At 34.3% G+C, this 21121-nt stretch overlaps 1 protein-coding gene across 8 annotated transcripts in view; it reads right to left on the reverse strand.

Moving 5' to 3' along the window:
- PDLIM5 (PDZ and LIM domain 5) overlaps window positions 1–21121 on the reverse strand; it is a 212876-nt gene that overhangs the window by 76135 nt on the left and 115620 nt on the right. For 2 of the 8 annotated variants that reach the window (XM_025384627.1, XM_025384623.1), the window contains exons 4-8: window positions 16708–16750; window positions 14043–14134; window positions 4992–5009; window positions 4248–4420; window positions 3541–3577 (exon numbers count right to left, since the gene is read on the reverse strand). In XM_025384627.1, coding sequence (XP_025240412.1) covers window positions 3541–3577; window positions 4248–4420; window positions 4992–5009; window positions 14043–14134; window positions 16708–16750 — 363 coding nt within the window. Of the gene's footprint in view, window positions 1–1858; window positions 3000–3540; window positions 3578–4247; window positions 4421–4991; window positions 5010–7249; window positions 7265–10764; window positions 10782–14042; window positions 14462–16707; window positions 16751–21121 lie in introns of those variants that run through there. The other 6 variants (XM_025384628.1, XM_025384625.1, XM_025384631.1 and 3 more) reach the window with 5 other exon arrangements.

Genomic DNA, 21121 nt, shown 5'->3' on the forward strand with positions numbered 1-21121 from the left:
CGAGGCAGGCGGATAACTGGAGGTCAGAAGTTTGACACCAGCCTGGCCAACATGATGAAACCCTGTCTCTACTAAAAAATATATGAAAATTAGCTGGGCATGGAGGTGCATGCCTGTAATCCCAGCTACTCAGGAGGCTGAGGCAGAAGAATCACTCAAACCTGGGAGGTGGAAGCTACAGTAACCCAATATCGCGCCACTGCACTCCAGCCTGGGTGACAGAGCACAGCTCTGTCTTAAATTTAAAAAAAAAAGAAAGAAAGAAAGAAAAAAATGTTGAAAACATTCTTAAGAGCAACTTCCCAATTTCACTTTTAAAACAGGCCTATAATGAAGAGTCTGTATAAGAGAGACAAACAAAAACAAGTCATAAATTAGGTCACCAGATTTACAATAATATTTTTGCAAGAAGCTTTTATAATTTTTGGCTAGTGTTTAAGCTAGGAATATAAGATGTCCCAGGAGATTCACTGAGCTCAGGAATTCATCTTCTGACAGGGTCAAATGGAATGTCCTTTATGATCCTGGCTGAATATTTGTCCTCATACTCAAGTATGGATCATTCCATTTATCTAAGTCTGTGCTTTCAATGAAATACTAAATACTTCATTTTTAATTAAGCAAGGTATTAAATTTTATTTTAATTACATCTGTTTTAAGTTGTAACTCTATACAGGTTCTCTTGTCTGTATTACGGAAAATTTTTCCCATTTACCTAAAGTTCTTTTGAGTCGTTCTTTCTGTCCACTCTGTAGTTATTCTAGAAACTGGATTATTGGTGGAAAATGCCACGTTTACTCAACCACACCATTTATTTTTATGAGGTTTTAATTCTATAGTTTCTCAAACATCATCTTTTGGGATCCTGGAAGAATTACTGGGTATAGGAAAGCCTGGTCTAAGAAAGTAGATTTTCTTACAGAGGCCAGAGACACAGTTATAACTGGGATTGATGTCAGCATCATAAAAACACAAGCAGGCAGGACATCTGTCTTAGTATCTGAAGAAGAACTAATATGACAAAAGAAAGATGTCTTATATATCATGAGGTATACTAGAAATGAGCATAGATAAATCCTAGAATTATTTTTAAAATGCATTTGGCAGGCCAAATTTTATCAATCACTATCTAAAATTAATGTTAGTTTCTCCAAGTTCTCAGGCAGTTGCACTAGACTATTATGTCACTAAAGTGAAAGAATACCTGGAAAAATAAAAATAGACCCTTGAATGCAGGCAAGGTCCTTCAGCAGTAGTTTCACACAAATAATAATTCTATATTGCACAACAGTCAACTGATCTTATGTTACTCACATAGGATACTACATATTGTAGTAATTCAGGGGGAAAAATCAAACATGATCCTTTACCATGTTTTTTTTATTATTTATTTATTTATTTATTTATTTATTTTGAGATGGAGTTTCGCTCTTGTTGCCCATACTGGAGTGCAATGGTGCGATCTCGGCTCACCGCAACCTCTGCTAGTGAACCTCCCAGGTTCAAGCGATTTTCCTGCGTCAGCCTCCCGAGTACCTGGGATTACAGACATGCGCCAACACGCCCGGCTAATCTTGTATTTTTAGTAGAGACAGGGTTTCTCTATGTTGGTCAGTCTGGTCTTGAACTCCCGACCTCAGGTGATTTGCCCGCCTCGGCCTCCCAAAATGCTGGGATTACAGGCGTGAGCCACTGCGCCTGGCCTGCCATGTTTTATACCCATATTTTAGTAACCTCACAAAGTTAAAAGTGTTTTCCAAATGAAATGTCAGAGAACTGTTTATTTTACCCAGTTATACTGTAACAACTCCTGGATGGCACTGTGTCTAGCCTCAAGGAAACAGAACCAGTACAAAGCTAAGTTAAAGGCAACTTTATTACAATACTTTTCCAACCTTCAAAATGCATTTATTACTAAATGTAGCTCTAATATATAATACACTATATTACAAGGCAGAAAGCATTTCTGGTCATATATTTAGCTTCCATGTATTGCCCAAAACACAGCTTCCTAGGAATAGCAGCAGTGCACAGTAGTTTATATCACTAAGTAAAATATTTCTCTGATGTCTCATAATCATTCATATTATAATTTATGTTCTTCTGATTAAAAAAAGCAAAGCTATCTTTTCTATATCTTATTAGTTAATACCTAGAAATTGTCTATACTCTAAAAACATCCAATAGCTTAGAGATATTTCCTTTGATAGGAAATAGGATTTGAAAATCCAACCAAACCAAAGAATACTGTATTTCTCCATTGCACATGGGGTAAAATTCTCTTCTTTCCTTTTCCAGGAGCCAAATCTGGACCTCCTCCTCTTCATAGAGCCATCCTGAATAGTACCTACTTTAAAAGATACCTAAATCTACACTGCGTGCACTCTTCCTTAATAGTCTTCTCTGTTTATTCTTGCCTCCTTATATTTACTTATTTAGAATAATTTACAATCAACCTTGAATGTTACATAATAATAAACTTAAAAAGTAATCTTGGGAAATGTTAATAACATAAAGGAAGTATTTTCCAAATTAGACAAGGACATTATTTGCTCATTATCCTCTGCTTCAACCAACCAACCAATTCAACTTAGGAAAATAATTCATTTTCCAAGGTTACTACCCTAATAACAACAAAAACAGATACAAATCCACTGAACAGATCTAGTCCCTTAATATTCTTTCTTTCTTTCTTTTTTTTTTTTTTTGGTTTTACATTTGTGAGCTACCAGCTAGCATAAAACATGTTCATCTTCCTTTTCTCACAACAATAGAAAATTGTTAGAAAAGTATAGAAAAAGTTCTATTTTTTCGTAAGGCAAATTTAATACAGATTTTGCTATGAAGTTGGAAAAAAGTAAATGAAAAGGTATGTGCTGGCTGCTTGGGGGACAAGGCTCATAAATCACTGTACGTTAAGAGCACGTGCTGAAACTTCATGGTGCCAGTCACGTAATTTTGTGTATTTGGGACTAAAGACGTGAAGGGGTATCTTTTCCCTGTGGAAAAAAAAAAAAAAAAAAAAAAAGAGTGATAGAAGAGTCATAAGAAATAGAAGGAAAAAGGTTCTAGACTAATTCCATCATGCAGAAAACATGCTTTATAAAAGCTTAATTTCACATAGCTACTTTATTAAGTGGCAAAGATTTTAAGGGTAGAGCATTTTTAGAAATACAGAAATTAATCCATAGATCCCTCTTGGAAACATACATTTTTATGCTCAAAATAAAGTGACTGCAAGACAACACACAAGCACATTCACAGACATATGTATTGTTAGCAAAGCACCCCAAAATACACCCTTCTGCCCACTTCTTATTTCAATACTAAGGAAAACACGCCTTAAAACCCAGACAATATCCACTACTTTAAAATCTGCAAGTTGTACATTTAGGTCACACAAAAGGCACCAAAGTTAAATGCTTAGCTTCTAGCTGCAAAGACGAAATGCCATACCATTACACTTGACAATCTGAAAAACCAAATTGAGACCATTCATGAAAGGAAAACATTCAATTGACAAAAAGATAGAGAACTTACTTTGCCTTCTTTGTATTATCAGCTTCAGATTCTTTCACTGAAATATAATAAGCAATATCCAAATATTAGTTTGTTTTGTTTAACTTCAAAATCACTTAAGCAATTACCTGCACCAATCAATATCAAATGTTCAACTTCCATGGAGCCACTAAAACGAATTCCACAGTAGCCTGTTGTTGGCTATAAACTATAGTTAGTACAACTACTATTACGTCTATACTTTTCATGGGCTGGTGATTTATTTATTTATTTATTTATTTATTTATTTATTTATTAGACAGAGCCCCTCCCTCCGTAGCTCAGTCTGGAGTACAGTGGCATGATCTCAGCTCACTGCAATCTCTGCCTCCCCGGTTCAAACGATTCTCCTACCTCAGGCTACCAAGTAGCTGGGATTACAGGTGTCTGCCACGATGCCTGGCTAATTTTTGTATTTTTAGTAGAGGCAGGGTTTCATCATGTTGGCTAGTCTGGTCTCAACTCATGACCTCATGATCCTCCTGCCTCGGCCTCCCAAAGTGCTGGGATTACAGGAATAAGCCACTGTGCCCGGCCTGGGGTCTTATTTATATTACCCATGTTATGCACAGCATAATTTAAAAGCAAACTGTCTCGGGGTTGTTTTCTGACAACTACCAATCAGTCTCAATGCTACTCTCTGTGGCAAAAAAACACTCATCCATTAGGACACCTAGAAGTTCACTTACGATGTTCAGTCCCAGTGATCTGGGCAAGGATTCGGAAAGAGCGAGACTGAGTTGTTCCAGTCCTTGGACGCCAGTCTTCAGTATCCTCAATCAGTCTCTTCTTGCTGGCATCACTGTGAGTGGGTATATGATAAAACTCTGTATTGCGCTCCACAATGTGTTTTCTTGGTGGGCTAGGGTTAAGGAGAAAAAGAAAAAAATTTAATTGTAAAATTATATTAAAAGGATAAAATATCTTCTAGTAAATTATTTATAATTTATATGATTAATCTTCAATGTTCCTTTTATATAAACAGTTTGCTTTGCAAGTATATTCAGTCTCAATTTTTTAAAAGATCTATCTAAAATAGGCTGGGCATGGTGGCTCATGCCTGTAATCCCAGCACTTTGGGAGGCCAAGGTGGGCGGATCATGAGGTCAGGAGATTGAGACCATCCTGGCTTAACACAGTGAAACCCCATCTCTGCTAAAAGTACAAAAAATTAGTTGGGCATGGTGGCATGTGCCTGTAGTCCCAGCTACTGGGGAGGTTGAGGCAGGAGAATCGCTTGAACCTGGGAGGTGGAGGGTGCAGTGAGCCAAGATCGTGCCCCTGCACTCCACCCTGGGCAACAGAGCGAGACTCTGTCTCACAAAAAAAAACAAAAGAAAACAAAAAAAACCTTTTAAATTATAAGTAAAAAACTGCACTTACAATGTTAATACAAAATAACGCTATTAGAATGTATTCAACAGAAAGATTACCGTTTAGGTGGGATTTTCCTTTTAATTGACAGAGGAAGGCAGCAGAAGAAAGATTTCCAACATGAAGAAAAAGGAAAGGAAAATGATAAGAAAAAAAGAAAACAACTAGAAAAGTCCATAGTAGTCAAAATCAAACTTCCTGAAATTATTTGTATTGTTCATTGTATGCCACATGAAACATAGATGTGGACTATATTCACAACGACCATTAATATCAATATGCTGCTAGAATGTACTGGCATTCATGAAATTAAATGATCAAATCTTCACTAGGCCCAGGAGCCAAGTATGGTTTAGTAGAGGCTAAACTAGCAATTCCAAATACAATTTTGAAAAGAGTCCAAACTATTCCTTTCCACAGTTTTCTCATTCATATGTACAGGTATTCCTTATCCTAAAGATAGCTGTGTGTGGGATCAGCACAGTGAAGAAGTACGGCATATGAGCAACTACTGAAATAGGTATTAAAAGATCAGAATTTAAAGCTTGGCTCTAAGACTCTTTAGAAAGTCAGTCTCTTGAATATCACATACAAGGTAGTGTTCTGAGGATGTGTAAACTACAGAGTTCAAGAACTTTGAGTTTGCTATGAACATTCATTTTTATTTTAAAAGGGCATAAATACAAAGGAATTTGCAATGTGTATTTTAACACTGTATGATATATTGAGCATAATGAATAGTCTCCACTTCTCCCCCCTCAAAATAGGGCAAATGCAAATTTTTGGAGGCTATGAGTTTAATTTCAAGAGAAAAAGGAACATGAGTCTGGACTAGGAGACTACTGGCACAAGATCTGAGTACAGAAAGTGTTATAAATGTGGTCAGATGTGAGTGGCAACACCTGCTAGGTTCAACTCACCGTGAGAAAACAATAGTGCTATCCGCAGGCCACATGACTGTTATCATTTTAATAGCTACATAACCAAAACTGTCTCAGCACACTAGAAAAGCTTTTCTCCAGTGAAGAACAGGATAGAATTACAGTTAGTAACACTGGCTTTAAAGTCAGATTCAGTGTGTGCTTTATGCAAGTCATTTCTCTAAGCTCAATTTCCTCATTTGAGAAATAAGACTTGCATCTTAAGGGGTTATTTAAGAACAAATAAGATAGATAATGTATGTAAGGTGCTTTCTGCAGTATATAACATGAGGTGATGATCATCATAATGTATTCTTTTATGATTACTAGAAAATCAACTGCAATACATGTTTAAGACTATGAATAATCTGCATATACAAAATAACAAATCAGTAATATTTATGCAAAAAATCATAAAAATACTATAACTTGTGGTAATATGGTAATATCATATGATTCCACAAATAAAATATCTAAAAGACCTTCCACTAATATTGAACAAAACCTAGTTCTTTTAAAAATGAACAAAATGTTTTAAAATTAGGAAACAAGCATAGATTTCTTCATAAACACACTGCCTTTGGCAGACATAAAACAGACAACTCTTTATCTAATGCAAGTACTTAAAAAATTTTATATTCAGCTATTAAACTTATTATAGTTTTAAATTTCTCCACAAGTATTGAGTGTAGTTTGCTCTTAAATGATGTTAATTTCAAGTGTAAGACTATTTTATCCTCTATAAAAGGTTTGATCTCTAAAAACAAAACAATGGTGTCAAGCTAAGATATCATGAATAATAGAACGACACTACCTAAGTAGCATTTTTAGCTATGACACACTTGTAAAAAGTACACTACCCCTTAGATTCTTTGTGTTGTTTGCCACACCTTAAGGTCTTATGTCAAATGATATGAAGTTTCTAAACATTTAGTGCTTTCTGGTTCTGAAACTCCAGAGTGTGATAACTATGATGAAAGAAAAGAAAAATTTCAATAATTTTATTTTAAAAAATACATTTGGTATAGAATGTAAAATTTACTCTCAGGGGCAAGTAATTTATTTCAAAATATGAACATTAAAAAAATAATAATAAACTAAAGGAAAGCCCAAACTACAGTTCTAACTCCGGTATACACTGTCCGTAATACTCATCTATCTCAATGAAGGTTAACTTACTAAGTTTTTAGTTACAGAAGTGTGGGTGTTCTAAACATACCACTGATGCATACGAAATTCTCTAGCATAAAAAAAAAAAAAATGCTTCTTATGCTCCTTAACATTTTTGAAAATTCTTATGAGAAAATCCTAACAAAATTTGCTGGTAGTATTAAATTGAAAGCAAGAAGGAAAGTTACAGAGACAATTACAAACTGAATCATTGGTTAAGTACTTACACAGTGCCAGGGTTACTGAGGGAAGAATAATACACACAAAAAAGATGTGATAGAGAAGAGAAGACATTGATGTTCCCCGGAAGATGACCAACAGACAAAGAGGGGAAAAAAGAAGAAAAAGAAAATAAAATGAAATTCATAACACAATGATTTTCAGTGAAGATGTTACACAAACATCATGCTTCAAAACAATCATGTAAACATAGACAAAAAATGAACAAATGTTAGTAAAAATTCTACTACACTGTTATAATCAAGACAACACTTTTGTTCCCCCATCCCACAAAACACTGAAAACTATTTTACATATTAATGCTACTTCAAGTATCAAGTGACTGAAAGATCCACTATTTTTTTAATGCACAAGGTTTTATAAAAATCATTTAAACATGAATCCAAATTCTTATGTTCTTAAAAAAGGACAGAAAACAATCAGATGTAAAATACAGAAACAGATCATTTTAGAATCACTTTTAAAATCAGAAAAGAATAAGAGAAAAATCTTTCAGTCTCACATAATAGAAGTATATATTAATAGCAAGTGTAATTTCTCACATGAATTATCTTGAATCATATGTTATAGAAGAATAATATGTTATTTGAATTTTTTCTTGTTTCTATGATGAAAAATGTAGGAAGCATAATGGATCACAAATAATGAGCTATCACTCAATTTTCTTACTCTCTCCTGTCCCTCATTAATACCACCCTCATTCACAAACAAGTTCCAGTAACTTTAGAAGTGATTTGTGGGAATTCCATAGTTCTGTATTATCAGTGACACAATTATTGCCCAGAAGGCATGTCTGGTAAGACATGGTAAAGGAGCTAAGTTAGTAACACCTGAAGCAGGAGAACCTCAAAACATAATTCATTCACATAGCCTATCTTTTCAGTACAGAATCATTAACAACACATTCATATTACAGTAGGGATAGAAAAGACTAAAGTATAAACTGTATAGTTTGCCAAATAACACACTGTAGCATTTTTCAATTCTGCAATGACGTTTAGTCAGAGTAAGTGACAATTCACTACAAACATAGTAAGAAAAACTGCCTATCAGTTTTAATGCTAAGGCTGGTCAGTGTTGCTATATTTCCACGTATCAAAATCAGTTTCATAAACTCAAGAGAGGGTTGAGTTACACTGAGTGAGTGTGAGATGCAGGATAAAGTTGATCTCAATAGTTTGCTTGCATTTACTCTTCTGTAGCCACAATGCACAGTATTCTCTCCTCTGCCTTGTTATTTTAAGTAGCAGGGAAATAGGTTTGCAAAATGATCTCATCCTGAATAGAGTTGAGTTTTAGATGTATATTTAAACATTTTAAAGTTTAGGAAAAATGTTTTATATTAATGTGAAATTAAGTGGGGGTAAATGTTCAATGGTGTGGTGGAGGGGCAGCAAGTGGAGGGCTGACTGATTTCAACCTAAAGGTGACAATTTGAGTATGCCAAACAAATATTTTTACATATTTTAGAAAAAATGCCCAAATGGAACAGTCCAAAATACACAGCAGTGGCAAATGTGCTAACATGATAGTCAGGTGATCTGGTTTCTCATTCTGGCTGTGCTGCCCACTTTCCCCCATGCCCTGGGCAAACTGCAATCTACAGAAGCCTCATTTTCCTCAACAGTGAAATCAATGACAATTTCTCTGTGTCTCAGACTTCCTCTAAGGATTTATGTTTAGCATATTTGAAGACACTTTGAAAACTACACAAATACAGGTTTACTGTTGGAAAAGATTACCCAACTGCTCAAAAAAAAAAGGGGGGGGGGGGGTATCTAACCCAATTGTAGTATATGCACATCAACTGATTCATATAGCTTCAATTCAATTCTATAATCATTAAGAATAAATACTAATCCAAAGTTACAGAAATAAGCCCAGTCACAAGCAGGTGACATAGGGAAATGCACATCAAAATTTGGCTTCAAAAGACCTAGGCTCAAATCTTAGCTCTATTACTTATAAGATGTGTGACTTGAGAAAAGTATGTAATCTCTTGGCATCAGAGTTTAAAGAACCAAATCACATAATGCATTTAGAAATACCTAGAACAATGCATAGTAATACCTAACAGATTAATGAATCTTAATCTTGAATTTAAAAAAATTCTATCTAACCTAAATGCTTGTTTTTCCAAATCCCATTCTCCCCCTTTACAAGTCAAACATTTTTACACTGGAATCTAGTAACTAGCCTAAGTCTCCATCCAGAAGAATTTAACTTTAAATGGACATAAAATAGAACAGGGTTTGGGGATGTTTACACTGGTATGCAATACTCCTATATATATAAAACGTAAAACTGTTCAATTAGTGAGACCATAGCCACACTGGAATGAAGTTGCTCTGATAATTCAGTAGTTGATTCTCTTGGATGTGTCCCAGGAGAGATACTTCGTATGTCCAATTCTACTTTATAGGATGATGGTAAAAAAAAAAAAAAATTTAGTACACGTTCAGAATAACTATAAGTTAACTAATAAAAATTATTTTAGGTTCTTATCTAATGTGATTTTTACCTATTTTTTTTTGTTGTTGTTGTTGTTGAGACAGAGTCTTGCTTTGTCGCCCGGACTGGAGTGCAGTGGCCGGATCTCAGCTCACTGCAAGCTCCGCCTCTCGGGTTCACGCCATTCTCCTGCCTCAGCCTCCCGAGTAGCTGGGACTACAGACGCCCGCCACCTCGCCCAGCTAGGTTTTTGTATTTTTTAGTAGAGACGGGGTTTCACTGTGTTAGCCAGGATGGTCTCCATCTCCTGACCTTGTGATCCGCCCGTCTCGGCCTCCCAAAGTGCTGGGATTACAGGCTTGAGCCACTGCGCCCGGCCGATTTTTACCTATTTTTAAAGCTAGTAATCATCAGCCAGTGTAGTGTCAATACGAATGGAACACAAAAGTGAGGTTTGAAAGTTATACCATAGTGATTCCCAACATCTACACCAATAGTGACATTTAATCAGTTGGTATTTATCTCTCTTAACAAATTTCAAAAGTATGTGGACTTTCTACTATCCACTGACACACAACTGTACCTATAGAGGTCTGAACCTGTCAGCAACATTGAATTAAAACTCTCTAGAAAAATCATAAAAGTTCTTAAGAGACCTTACCATTGGCTTTTGACACTGATTTGGACATCAACTCAGTTTTACATGTTATTCACTAGTTGTATAAATGTTTATGCTTTCTCTTCTGTCTTTGTGTTCTACCAGTCTCGACTAATATAAATTACATTCTCCCAAGCACTGTTTCTTTTAAGCCAATACATAGCAAAACCCACACACATTTTATGACTTACGTTAAACACTACTATTTATTACTATAAAGCAATTCACCACAACATAGCAATACAAACCAAGCTTACTGAAAATACTAAATGTGGTTATTCTAAATTATGGCTCTTTTGCAAAATTTAACTTAATTTTGCAAAAATCAGGCATTCATGCTGTTTACTCATATATAAATCACCATATTTCCTCTCCAGTAATGTGGATACTAACTTTGTCACTTGTGTTTTCTGCAAAGAGAAAAGTATTTTAAAATATTACTACACTATCATTATTTTTTTAATCTTCCAAGGCCAGGTTCTTCAAAATACCACACAGGAGCTGTTAGGAGAAATTTCAGTCCAACAAAATTAAAATTATTATAACAGACTAAAAGACTTACCTCTTGAAAGCAGTGGCACATTATAATGCAAGGATATATGGAAAAGGAAAACGTAAATCACTTAAACTACTTGATGCAAAACAGCAATCCTTCCAGTTTGAAATATAAAGTCCCACTTTGCTCTTAGTAGAGTAAGGAGAGTAGTAAAGAAAACAGCCAGTCATGACCAATAATTTGTACATACAGAAGAAAGGTTTAAAGTTTCTTAACATGCCTTAATCCTTACTCATAGGAAGAAACAGGAATGCTTACATACTATTAATTTAAAATATTCTAAAAATATCAACATTATGTACAGTTTTCATGCTATTAGGATGAACATCTAATTATTTCTTAGTAATGATGCTTCATTAATACGCATCTGTTTATGTCTTATGTTTATCAATGTTATACAAATTTGTGTGGAATAGCTATCAAATTAGCTTAAAAACTAAAAACTGATAGTCCTCCTGGTGCTTTGAGGAAAAAGACAACCTAAGCATTTAACTTTACATCCTTCTGAACTCTTACCATTTTTGGTCATTGGTATGTATTTTTTTTTTTAATTAAAAAGTAACTAATATTAAGTAACAACTCTCGACTTTAAAAGAGTTTTGTTGTAGGTATTTTGCAACATTATAAAAATCTGGGAAATATAATAGTAACAAGTTTGACACTGACTCCAGAAAAAGTTTCACAACTTATGCAAAAAATGCATCCATTAACAGCACAGAACACCCACTCTTCAAAATGACACATCACTGACTAGTAAAGCATGTAATTTATTTTTATTTCTACAATCTAAATATTGTGAGAGAAAGGGCACTACCAATGAATGTGTCTCAGAGTTTCACAGACAATACACTTTAGTTTCAGAGTAATCAAGTTTTTATTGTCCTAACATCTAGACATTTTAAAATCAAGCTATTTTTAAATATATCCAGTTTGCAAATGCAAAGCAGTAACTTGCCTGAAAATGATGCAAAATATGTAGTAATCTCTTTTCTCCTGAATTTTGCACAGTGCTGGACAGCAGGCATGTGCTTAATAAACATGGTCTATTGATTGAGAAGCCTTCATAAAGGCTCTATAATACTGCCTAGTTTCAGTTTAAAAATAATAAGCTTTAAATCATTTCAAGTTTTATCACCAAAGCCGTGCTTACAAAACACAAAACTTAAGCTTGGTATTTTCAGATGTTTTAAAAGCAGTACTTTTCCATAACCTCAGTTTGCTTTTAACTCTACAACTTTCCATTAAGAAGAGTTTTTTATGAGATTTCAAGAAGTGCTAGTAGAAAAGATTTTAGTTAAGACACTTCCTTCAATGGATGTTTTTCTACTGAACTTGGAATTTAATAAACGTAGTAAACTTCTGTCTTAGTCTTCTGTGTGGTTTGCATTTAACAGACAGCATCTTTCTTTGCAGGGTATCTACCCTGATTACTCGAAAATATATTGTCTTAAACATACCTAAAAAAAAAAAAAATTACAACCAAACACTCCTGAACACTCCGTACTGTTTCTCTTCCTCACATGAAAGAAAAAATAACATTCTGTTTTGAAGGATACTAGTTTTCCTCTCTCTCTCTCTCTCTAAATATATATATATATTTAAATATATATAAGTATATATTTAAATATATCTCTCTCTCTCTATATATATATATATAGAGAGAGAGAGAGAGGACTTTAGAAAGCCACCCACAACCTCGAGACCGTATGTACAGCCCAGGAGCTGTTCTTCCAGAGCTCCTGCTCTCCCTTCTCTCAGCAGCAGCCTGGAGTTTTGCCACCTTCTCTTTCAAAGCCCCAAAGTTGCCATGGCAGCAGTGCTACAGAAAGCACAGCCTCTTCATTACAGGAATTAACATTTGGAAGGGATTATCTCAGAGAATGGACCTATCCACACAATTATTTTAATTATATTTTCCTGGGAACTGGCATTGGTAAAAATCATCAGGCCTGTAGACTATTTTCCTTTTAAGGTACATTTTTGTCACAATAAATCTGATCAAAATGATTTTACATAAATGACTGCCTTAAAGTATCACCCCTGAATTCCAAAAGGAATAGAAAGACCATCATTATTTTCTCTCTTTCCTTCTTTAGTTTTTTCTTTGCAAGTAGGATTATATTATAGAAAAGAATTATTTTTTAAAAAGATACTGTACATGACCTCTCATGGCCAACTTAAATCCTTGCTCCTCAACATAAATTCCTATCTGATAACATTACATTTGAACTGGAAGTGTTAAAAAAATAAATAAACAAATAATTAAAGGTTGCTGAAAGAGAGATGTGTGATCTTATAACTATGTGTAGTTCAAATAAGTTAATAACTTCAACCAATTTTTTTAATAAATACATACCCCCGAAAGGGAAAAACGATATGAAACAGATTTTCAAAATGTTCTGCTAACATTATATATTTAGTGTCCAATGGTTTAAATTCACTCATTTTAAAAAACCTTTACAATGAATATAATTTTTATATTCATTGTATTTTTATAATTTTATAATTTGCTTCTAATGCTTTCTAAGCATGCCTTGTTTCATTACTGTCTGCTTTTAAAGAATAAATTCTAACTTAAACTTATCTGAAAACAATGTTGTTAGCTCTCTGCTCTAAGCTAATGCTTCATAAATAGACATGAGTCAAAAGTAGACTGGTTTTCCTAAGATTACTTCCTAGAAAAAAAACCACTTACAAATTCATGATTTACCCTCTCCTTAGGATGAGCTGCATAAGGTGACAACAACTGTAATCACTGTTTGAACTTTTGGTGGCCTGTTTAAAAGGATGAAAAAATTGAGGAAGAAAGATTCAAGATTTGCCTTGCATTATAACTGCCAGCTGCTCAATGCTGTGTCAGGACTTACAGAAAATGAGTTACAGAGATGTTACATGGTTCAGAACATGTCAAAATGCACAAGTAGGTTTTGAATAAGTGATAATTGCTTTGCAGAAAGTACCCTATGTATATAAAAGCCATATATTAATGAGGCAAATAACACTTCATCTCCCTTCAAAGAAAGCTGGTTTTGGGGGAGGGGAATGTAGATTATTTCCTGGAAATTACCTGAAAGAAGAGTTCTGGTAAGAGCAGAAAGCACCCTTAGCCACCTACCCATTTTGCTGTTTACTGTCACCCTGGGATCCTCTTCTCTGTCCCTCTGCTAGCTCCTGAGAAGTCTCGGAACACACGCTGGTGACTGTGGGCTGCCGTGGGACATTAACTGCAGTTTTACCAGCACTCAGTGCAGATGGAGACTGGTCAGCACTAAGATTGGCATTAGCATGCAGTCCAGATGCAGCAAACGGGGGAGGAGTGACGGCAGCCACGGGTGAAGGGGAAGCATGTGATGAAGTGGTCGCATGGGCTGGGGTGAAGGCAGACGATGGTGATGGGATGGATGTGACTTTTGGTGAAGACACAGAACCAAAAGGCCGTGGTGCCTTATTGTAGGCCATGTTGTTTGTGGAAGTGACTTTGGACACAGCAGGAGATGTAATGGGCACAGGTTTAACTACTTCTTTAGGTTCTCCCTATGTAAAACAAAAATAAACATACACAAAACCACACCAAACACATGCAAAATATATTTCACTAAAAAGAACACAGAGCTGATTTTTTAAAAGACAAACACAATCAGGTTAGCAGCTCAAACATCACATTTCCAAATAAAAACAATGGGCTGATAAAGCACAGCATGCATGCTAACTAGTCCCAACATGCATAACACAGATGCACACACTAAGTATAATTTTTAAAAATAAAAATGAAAGTAGTTTCAAAACATTTCGGAAATACAGCAGGAAAACTATCAGAAAGCGTAAAGCCCACCATCAGTTTCAACCTAGGCATACTCCAAAGAAAAAAATTTTAAATACCCTACGATAAAAAAAACATTGCTAACTGAGGTGGTTTTTTATTTTAAAATATCCAAAGCCCATCTTTCCATCTTTCAAAGCCCATAGTTCCATTTTTCAAACATGTTTAATTTCTCTCCAGAGTGGAATTATTTGTTTCATGCAGGAGAATCAGCACATTTATAACTCTTTAAGTTAAAAAACAAAACAAACAAAAACAAAACAAAACAAAACAAAACAACAGGGAATAAGTTTCACCTAACTCAGTAATGTGCAAGTTCTAATTAATAATCTTAAAGAATGTGAAAAAAAAACTTTAAAAAGCAAGCAAATAAACAAAACAAAATCATTTCTTTCCTGTAATCCACCTCCGTTTCTCTCTCTGAATGTTTTAAGATTCTATTTAGAGATAGAATAAAATTCTTTTCCTTTTCCAAAATAAATATTTAATAGTTACATGAAGAAAAAAAAAAATCTTCAATATTTCCTCATTGTCAGCAGCCAAAGAAAAAACAACTAGTAAGAAAGGTCAGCTCCTCCTAAAATTACCAGAATTTGTATTTGCAAATCCTTATTCTAAAACATATTTAAAGTTAAAATCAGACTAAGCATTCAACATTCAAGAATAAATTCAAGAATAAATCCCAGGAGGGGGGATAACTCCAAGGTAGAGCATTAGACTTCAGATCAAGAATAAATCCCTACTCTACCCTACCATATAAAAAGAAAATCAATCAAATTTTTGAAAAATCACAGAATGGTGGTTCTCTGTTTAATTTTAAGAAAAAAGGTAATCTCAATTCATCCTTTTTTTTTTTGAGATGGAGTCTTGCTCTGTCGCTGAGGCTGGAGTACAGTGGTGAGATCTCAGCTCACTGCAATTTCCACCTCCCCGGTTCAAGCGATTCTCCCACCTCAGCCTCCTGGCTAGCTGGGACTACAGGTGCGTGCCACCATGCCCGGCTAATTTTTTCATATTTTTAGTAGAGACGGGGTTTCACTGTGTTAGCCAGGCTGGTCTCAAACTCCTGACCTCATGATCCGCCCGCCTCGGCCTCCCAAAGTGCTGGGATTACAGGCGTGAGCCACCGTGCGCAGCCTCAATTCATCTTACAGAAAGAAGAAAACTAATTGAGAAGAATAAGTAGCTTAGTGCCCACACGAATCAATACAGGTTGAGTATCCCTTGTGTAGACAGCTTGGGACCAGAAGCATTCAGATTTCAGATATTCTCAGACTTTTGAATCTTTGTAGAATGCAGGAGCATCCCTAATCCAAGAATCCAAAATCTGACATGCTCCAATGGTCATGTGAGCATGTCAGTACACAGAAAGTTTGGGATTTTGGAGCATTTTGGATTTTCTAATTAGGGATGCTCAATCTGTATAATGAGTAGTTCAATAAATGGGCACAAATAAAATTAGGGAGAAAGCACCCAAAAGCATAAAACAGATATATATGAATAGTAGTTTGAAATTATTTTGAAGACATATATGCAAGAAAATGGATACTTGTCAATAACCTAAGAATACTCTGAAATGTAATTAAGCACTTATTAATAAAATGTTATTAAAGACTTATTGTGATAATAATTTTCAGTAACCACTTATTTATTCTCTTTAGAAAATATATGGATATTGATAAAGATGGGCACATCAAAAGTGAATAGAAATGTAGGAAATCTGACATAAGTTATTGTAATATATGGCTTTGGAAATAATGTTTTATAACATGTATAATTACAAATGGTATGTGCTGATCTCCATTTTCCTCCTCATCCCTGAAGGAAAAGAACTACAAGGAAAATTGCACTGAGACTATAAATTAAATGAATGTCAGTATGGTCTGAGACAGAAATGGGAATTACAGTAGCTCAGCAAGGACAATCAAATGATACCCTGGATGCTAGCTTAGAAACATACCTTTTGAACAGGAACCGGCTCAGGCTTGGGTGTAGCAGATGCTCTGGGGAAAAAAGAAAGAAAAAGAAAAAAAAAATGAATTTTTATAAACTTGCAGACTTCTTAATGGAATTTTTACTATTATAAGCCTTAATATACTGAATCATTGGAATTTATAGTTTCATAATTCATAGTTTTTACTATTCACAATCTTCCAATTTGTTAGTGTAAATCAAATGCTGCAAGATTCAACATTTTACACACTAGGTATTCAATAGCAGTCTCTGGTTCTCTACGAATTCAACTGAGGAATGACAAACATCAATCCTGTTTGTGAGTGCACCCATGTTTAATCGTTAAGGCTATCCCCCATCTAAAAGGGTAAAGTATAATAAACATGACCTTCTGATCTTTGAGTGGCTCCTCAACCATCTAATCTGACTCTTATCTCCAATAGTATCTGTCTTTTCTCCTAACATCCATGAACAACATCCACAGGATATTGGGTCTCTGTGAAGACGCTGAATACATTCTGGTTGAATTGGGTCAATGAATGAATATTTATTCTGTATTCCTATTCTTAAGTATTTATGCAAGTTAATACATTTATTTTGCTAAAAGTAAACTGTAAGTTCTTCTGCTAGGCTATAATTTCAGTAAAGGCAATGACCATGTCCCATCTGTATATGTATCAGCATAGTGTCTGGAATGTAATAGGTCATCAGTGATGAGTATCTAAAAGAGAGAGTGAAGAAAAAGACAAAAATTCATGTATATAACTTGACTATTTCCAAATTCAAATTAATTTTTATTTTAAATATATGCTTTTGTATTATGTTATTATTGTGCCTTTGGTTAGCATGGGCTCAACAGTAACAATAATTAATTTGGAGAAATTATCTCTTATAATCTTAACCATACCCAAGTAAAAGCTACCGTTATCCTAATTTTTCAGAGAAGAAACTTCAAAAGAAGTGTAAGTAAATTACTTAAGATGGAGCTGAGGTCCACAATTGTTAAATATAACAATATACTGGTTGTATTCAAGGACAGGAACTAAATGACTGGGAAAGCCTCTAACGTTTTAAAGCCTATTTACTTAGTGTTAAGGTATATGTTACGTTTAATATGCCAGCAGCACTTTGATTCCTTTCATACCACACCAGCTGGAGGATAACACATCAAGCACAGAATTCAAGAAATAGAAGCATAGCAGGTAAATACTAAGTGATGATAATTTTAAGCTATAAACCATGAGCTTGTTTTACTTTAAAGACAACAGATCACAAACAGAATACACTAGCACAGGATATTCGGTCTCTATGAGCATCACCTAATAATGAACTCTGATCAACATTTTTAGCAACTGAATTTTCCAAAAACAGTTAATTTGGTTAGCTATGGCAAGCACTGAGAATTGGCTAACCTAATGAGAGGTAGTAATGGATGTTAATATTCAGTTACTGCAATACAGATTACACTCTGTGAAGTTGCCTAACCTTCTCTTTTAGCTTGTAGGGTCATTATAAGGAGAAAAGGAAACAAGTTCAAGTAAAGAACAGTGGAATCCTCCTTTCACAGTGAAATTTCATAGTAAGACAAGGATCTACTCATTAAAACCACCAAGACATTACAGAAAGTTTGCCAATAGGGATGATGGTATCCATTTTCCATCTGCACCCCAAGGTGCAAAGGGTGCTTCTTGTAAAATAAAAGCAATTTGTAAAAACAGGACATGATGTTTAACAGTCATTGGGCTACTAAACTTAGATTAAATGCATATGTTCCATGTTTCTAAAAACAAACCCCTTAGTTTTTTATAGGTGTCAGGCTAATTTAGAGTGTTAGCAACAACAAAAGCATTAGAATGATTAGTTTTCATTAATTTTGGAGTCTAACCTTTTATTTTGTTGAGAAATCATAAAATGAGTCCCAATATATTTTACTAACTGAAAGCTCTATAAAAATACTACTGGAAATTTTCAATTCACACATAAAAATCTAAATCTAAAATTTGAATGTTTATCCTGCTTGCCTTCTGATAAAGTCTCAGAAGTGCAATGACATGAACTAAGACAAGCAAGCAGGGAAAGAGGGGCAACATGCCTTCAAAATCCCAAGGTTGAGTCCATTACACATTAAAATCGCAAACACCTTTTTGCAGAGAAAAAAAAAATGGACTGGCTTATAATTAAATGTCAGATAAAATAACTGACATTAGATGCAATAAAAATTGGTTCTTCTAGTTTAACCACCAAATGAGTCAAAAATCATTTGAAACTTAAAAAAGAAGGTTCCTTAGAGTTACTTTATTATATGCTAATTAGGGGGTTGTCTGACTTCTGTTTGAATATTTATAGAAGCTCATAATTTTGGCCACATAAATTTTGAAACTTCTGCTTAAATGGTCTTCATCTTAGTGTGCTATTTGCTTACTGAAGTAAACAGAAGAAATCAAATTATCCACATTACATTAAAAAAAAATGGGAAAAACATTTATAACACACAGTATATGTATATAAAATCTAGGCCAGGTGTGGTGGCTCACATCTGTAATCCCAGCACTTTGGGAGGCTGAGGCAGGTGGATCACCTGAGGTCAAGTGTTCAAGAAAAGCCTGGCCAACATGGCAAAACCCTATCTCTACTAAAAATACAAAAATTAGCCAGGCATGGGGGCAGGCGCTTGTAATCCCAACTACTCAGGAGGCTGAGGCAGGAAAATCGCTTGAACCTGGGAGGTGGAAGTTGCAGTGAGCCGAGATGGTGCCACTGCACTCCAGCCTGGGTGACAAGAGTGAAGCTCCATTTCAAAAAAAAAAAAAAAATCTATAACGTGTACTAGTTACACTTTAAAAGATCAGTAAGCTACAAAAATCTTATATTTAATTACATATTCTTATGAGACTACGACTACTGTGGTTCAGGTAATTTAGCATACATAACAAATGAAATCTATAAAACAGATGAATAACAAAGACACTAGTTTTAAAAAGCAATTGTTACTAACTCTCAAGAAACAAAATATAAAAATATACCACCTTTTCCTTAACAACTGTGTACAGATTTTGTTAATGTTAATACATAATGCTTGTGAATACTTCTAAATGTATTCTTCTTCCAGTATTGGGGAAGAACTATATATTAATACAGCTCTTTTGGAAAATGGTTATTTGTTGGTTAAAAGCCCTGAAAAAAGATCATGTCCTTTGACACAATAACTTCTGGGAATCTATTAGAAGGAAATAACCTGAAATATGAAAAATACAATGTATAAAGGTATTCATTTGCCACAGTATAATTTATAATAGTGCAAAATTAGAAACACCTATTAAATATACAACAAAGAGGAAATGATTAATTTTAATATAATACGCTGAAACACTATGCAATAATTAAAATAATTCTTAGAATTCTGCCTTGAATGATAAAATGTTTACTTTATGATATCAAGTAAAAAAATATATAAAATGACATATATACATAATTGGTAAATGGAAAAAAAACCGATGGAAACACACGAACATTTAGGAGAGGTTCTCTCTGAAAAGCTATTTTTTTCTCTTTCGTGTGTGTTTTCCATATTTTATATAAAACAATGTAAGTGTACTACTTTTATAATACAAAAAAGTATTTCTCAAAGTATATTTCATGGAAAAGTACTTTCCAAAAACGTAAAAGATTCTGTTATCAAGCATATCTGGAAAATATGGAATTAAAGTTAAAAGCATCTTAGCTACAGGCCTTCTCAAAGTCTTTAAATGCCTAAAGAAGAAAATACTGTGGATTGTTGCCCATGCTCATTTGAAGGAGAACTCATTATTTAGGAAACATTTCTCCAGACTAGAGTTAGGAGGAGAAGAAAAACCCTCCGGGAAATGTTATTTTAAAAAAATATTTAAAGAAAGAGTAAATCTTTGTAAAGTCTGAAATGTTTATTAAGTCTCCTACAAGTGGCTAAAATTAAGGGAAAGAAATATTATAATCTTTAAAATTCTCAAACCCTTTTCTTACATGAATTATCTTTCTTATCAAACTAGTACTTTCTTGAACTTTATGTTTAAAAGACCAAGAGCATAATTTAATCAATGCTTAAGGAGGAAAATCCTATTTCCTTCACCGAAGTGAAATATATCTATTTCTAATATTCCTTGGGGAGAAAATCCTAATATGTGAATAAGGAAACTTATTTCTCAAAATTAGAATTGTTGTAATTGTCTTCCTTTTCTTTTGACAAATATTGAGCATCTTTTACTTTAACAACGTCATAGATTACATAAAAACAAAAATTTTTAAAGGATGTTTAAAAAATTGAGGTATAACTATGAAAAAAATTCTTCCTACATTTTTCTCTTCAAATCCTGGCAAATATACAATGGGATGACAGACCCCCTTTGAACTACAGTGTTCATCACAAGTCACTTTTGTGTAGTGTG

Source organism: Theropithecus gelada, chromosome 5 (assembly GCF_003255815.1).
Source record: "Theropithecus gelada isolate Dixy chromosome 5, Tgel_1.0, whole genome shotgun sequence".
Lineage (NCBI taxonomy): Eukaryota > Metazoa > Chordata > Mammalia > Primates > Cercopithecidae > Theropithecus > Theropithecus gelada.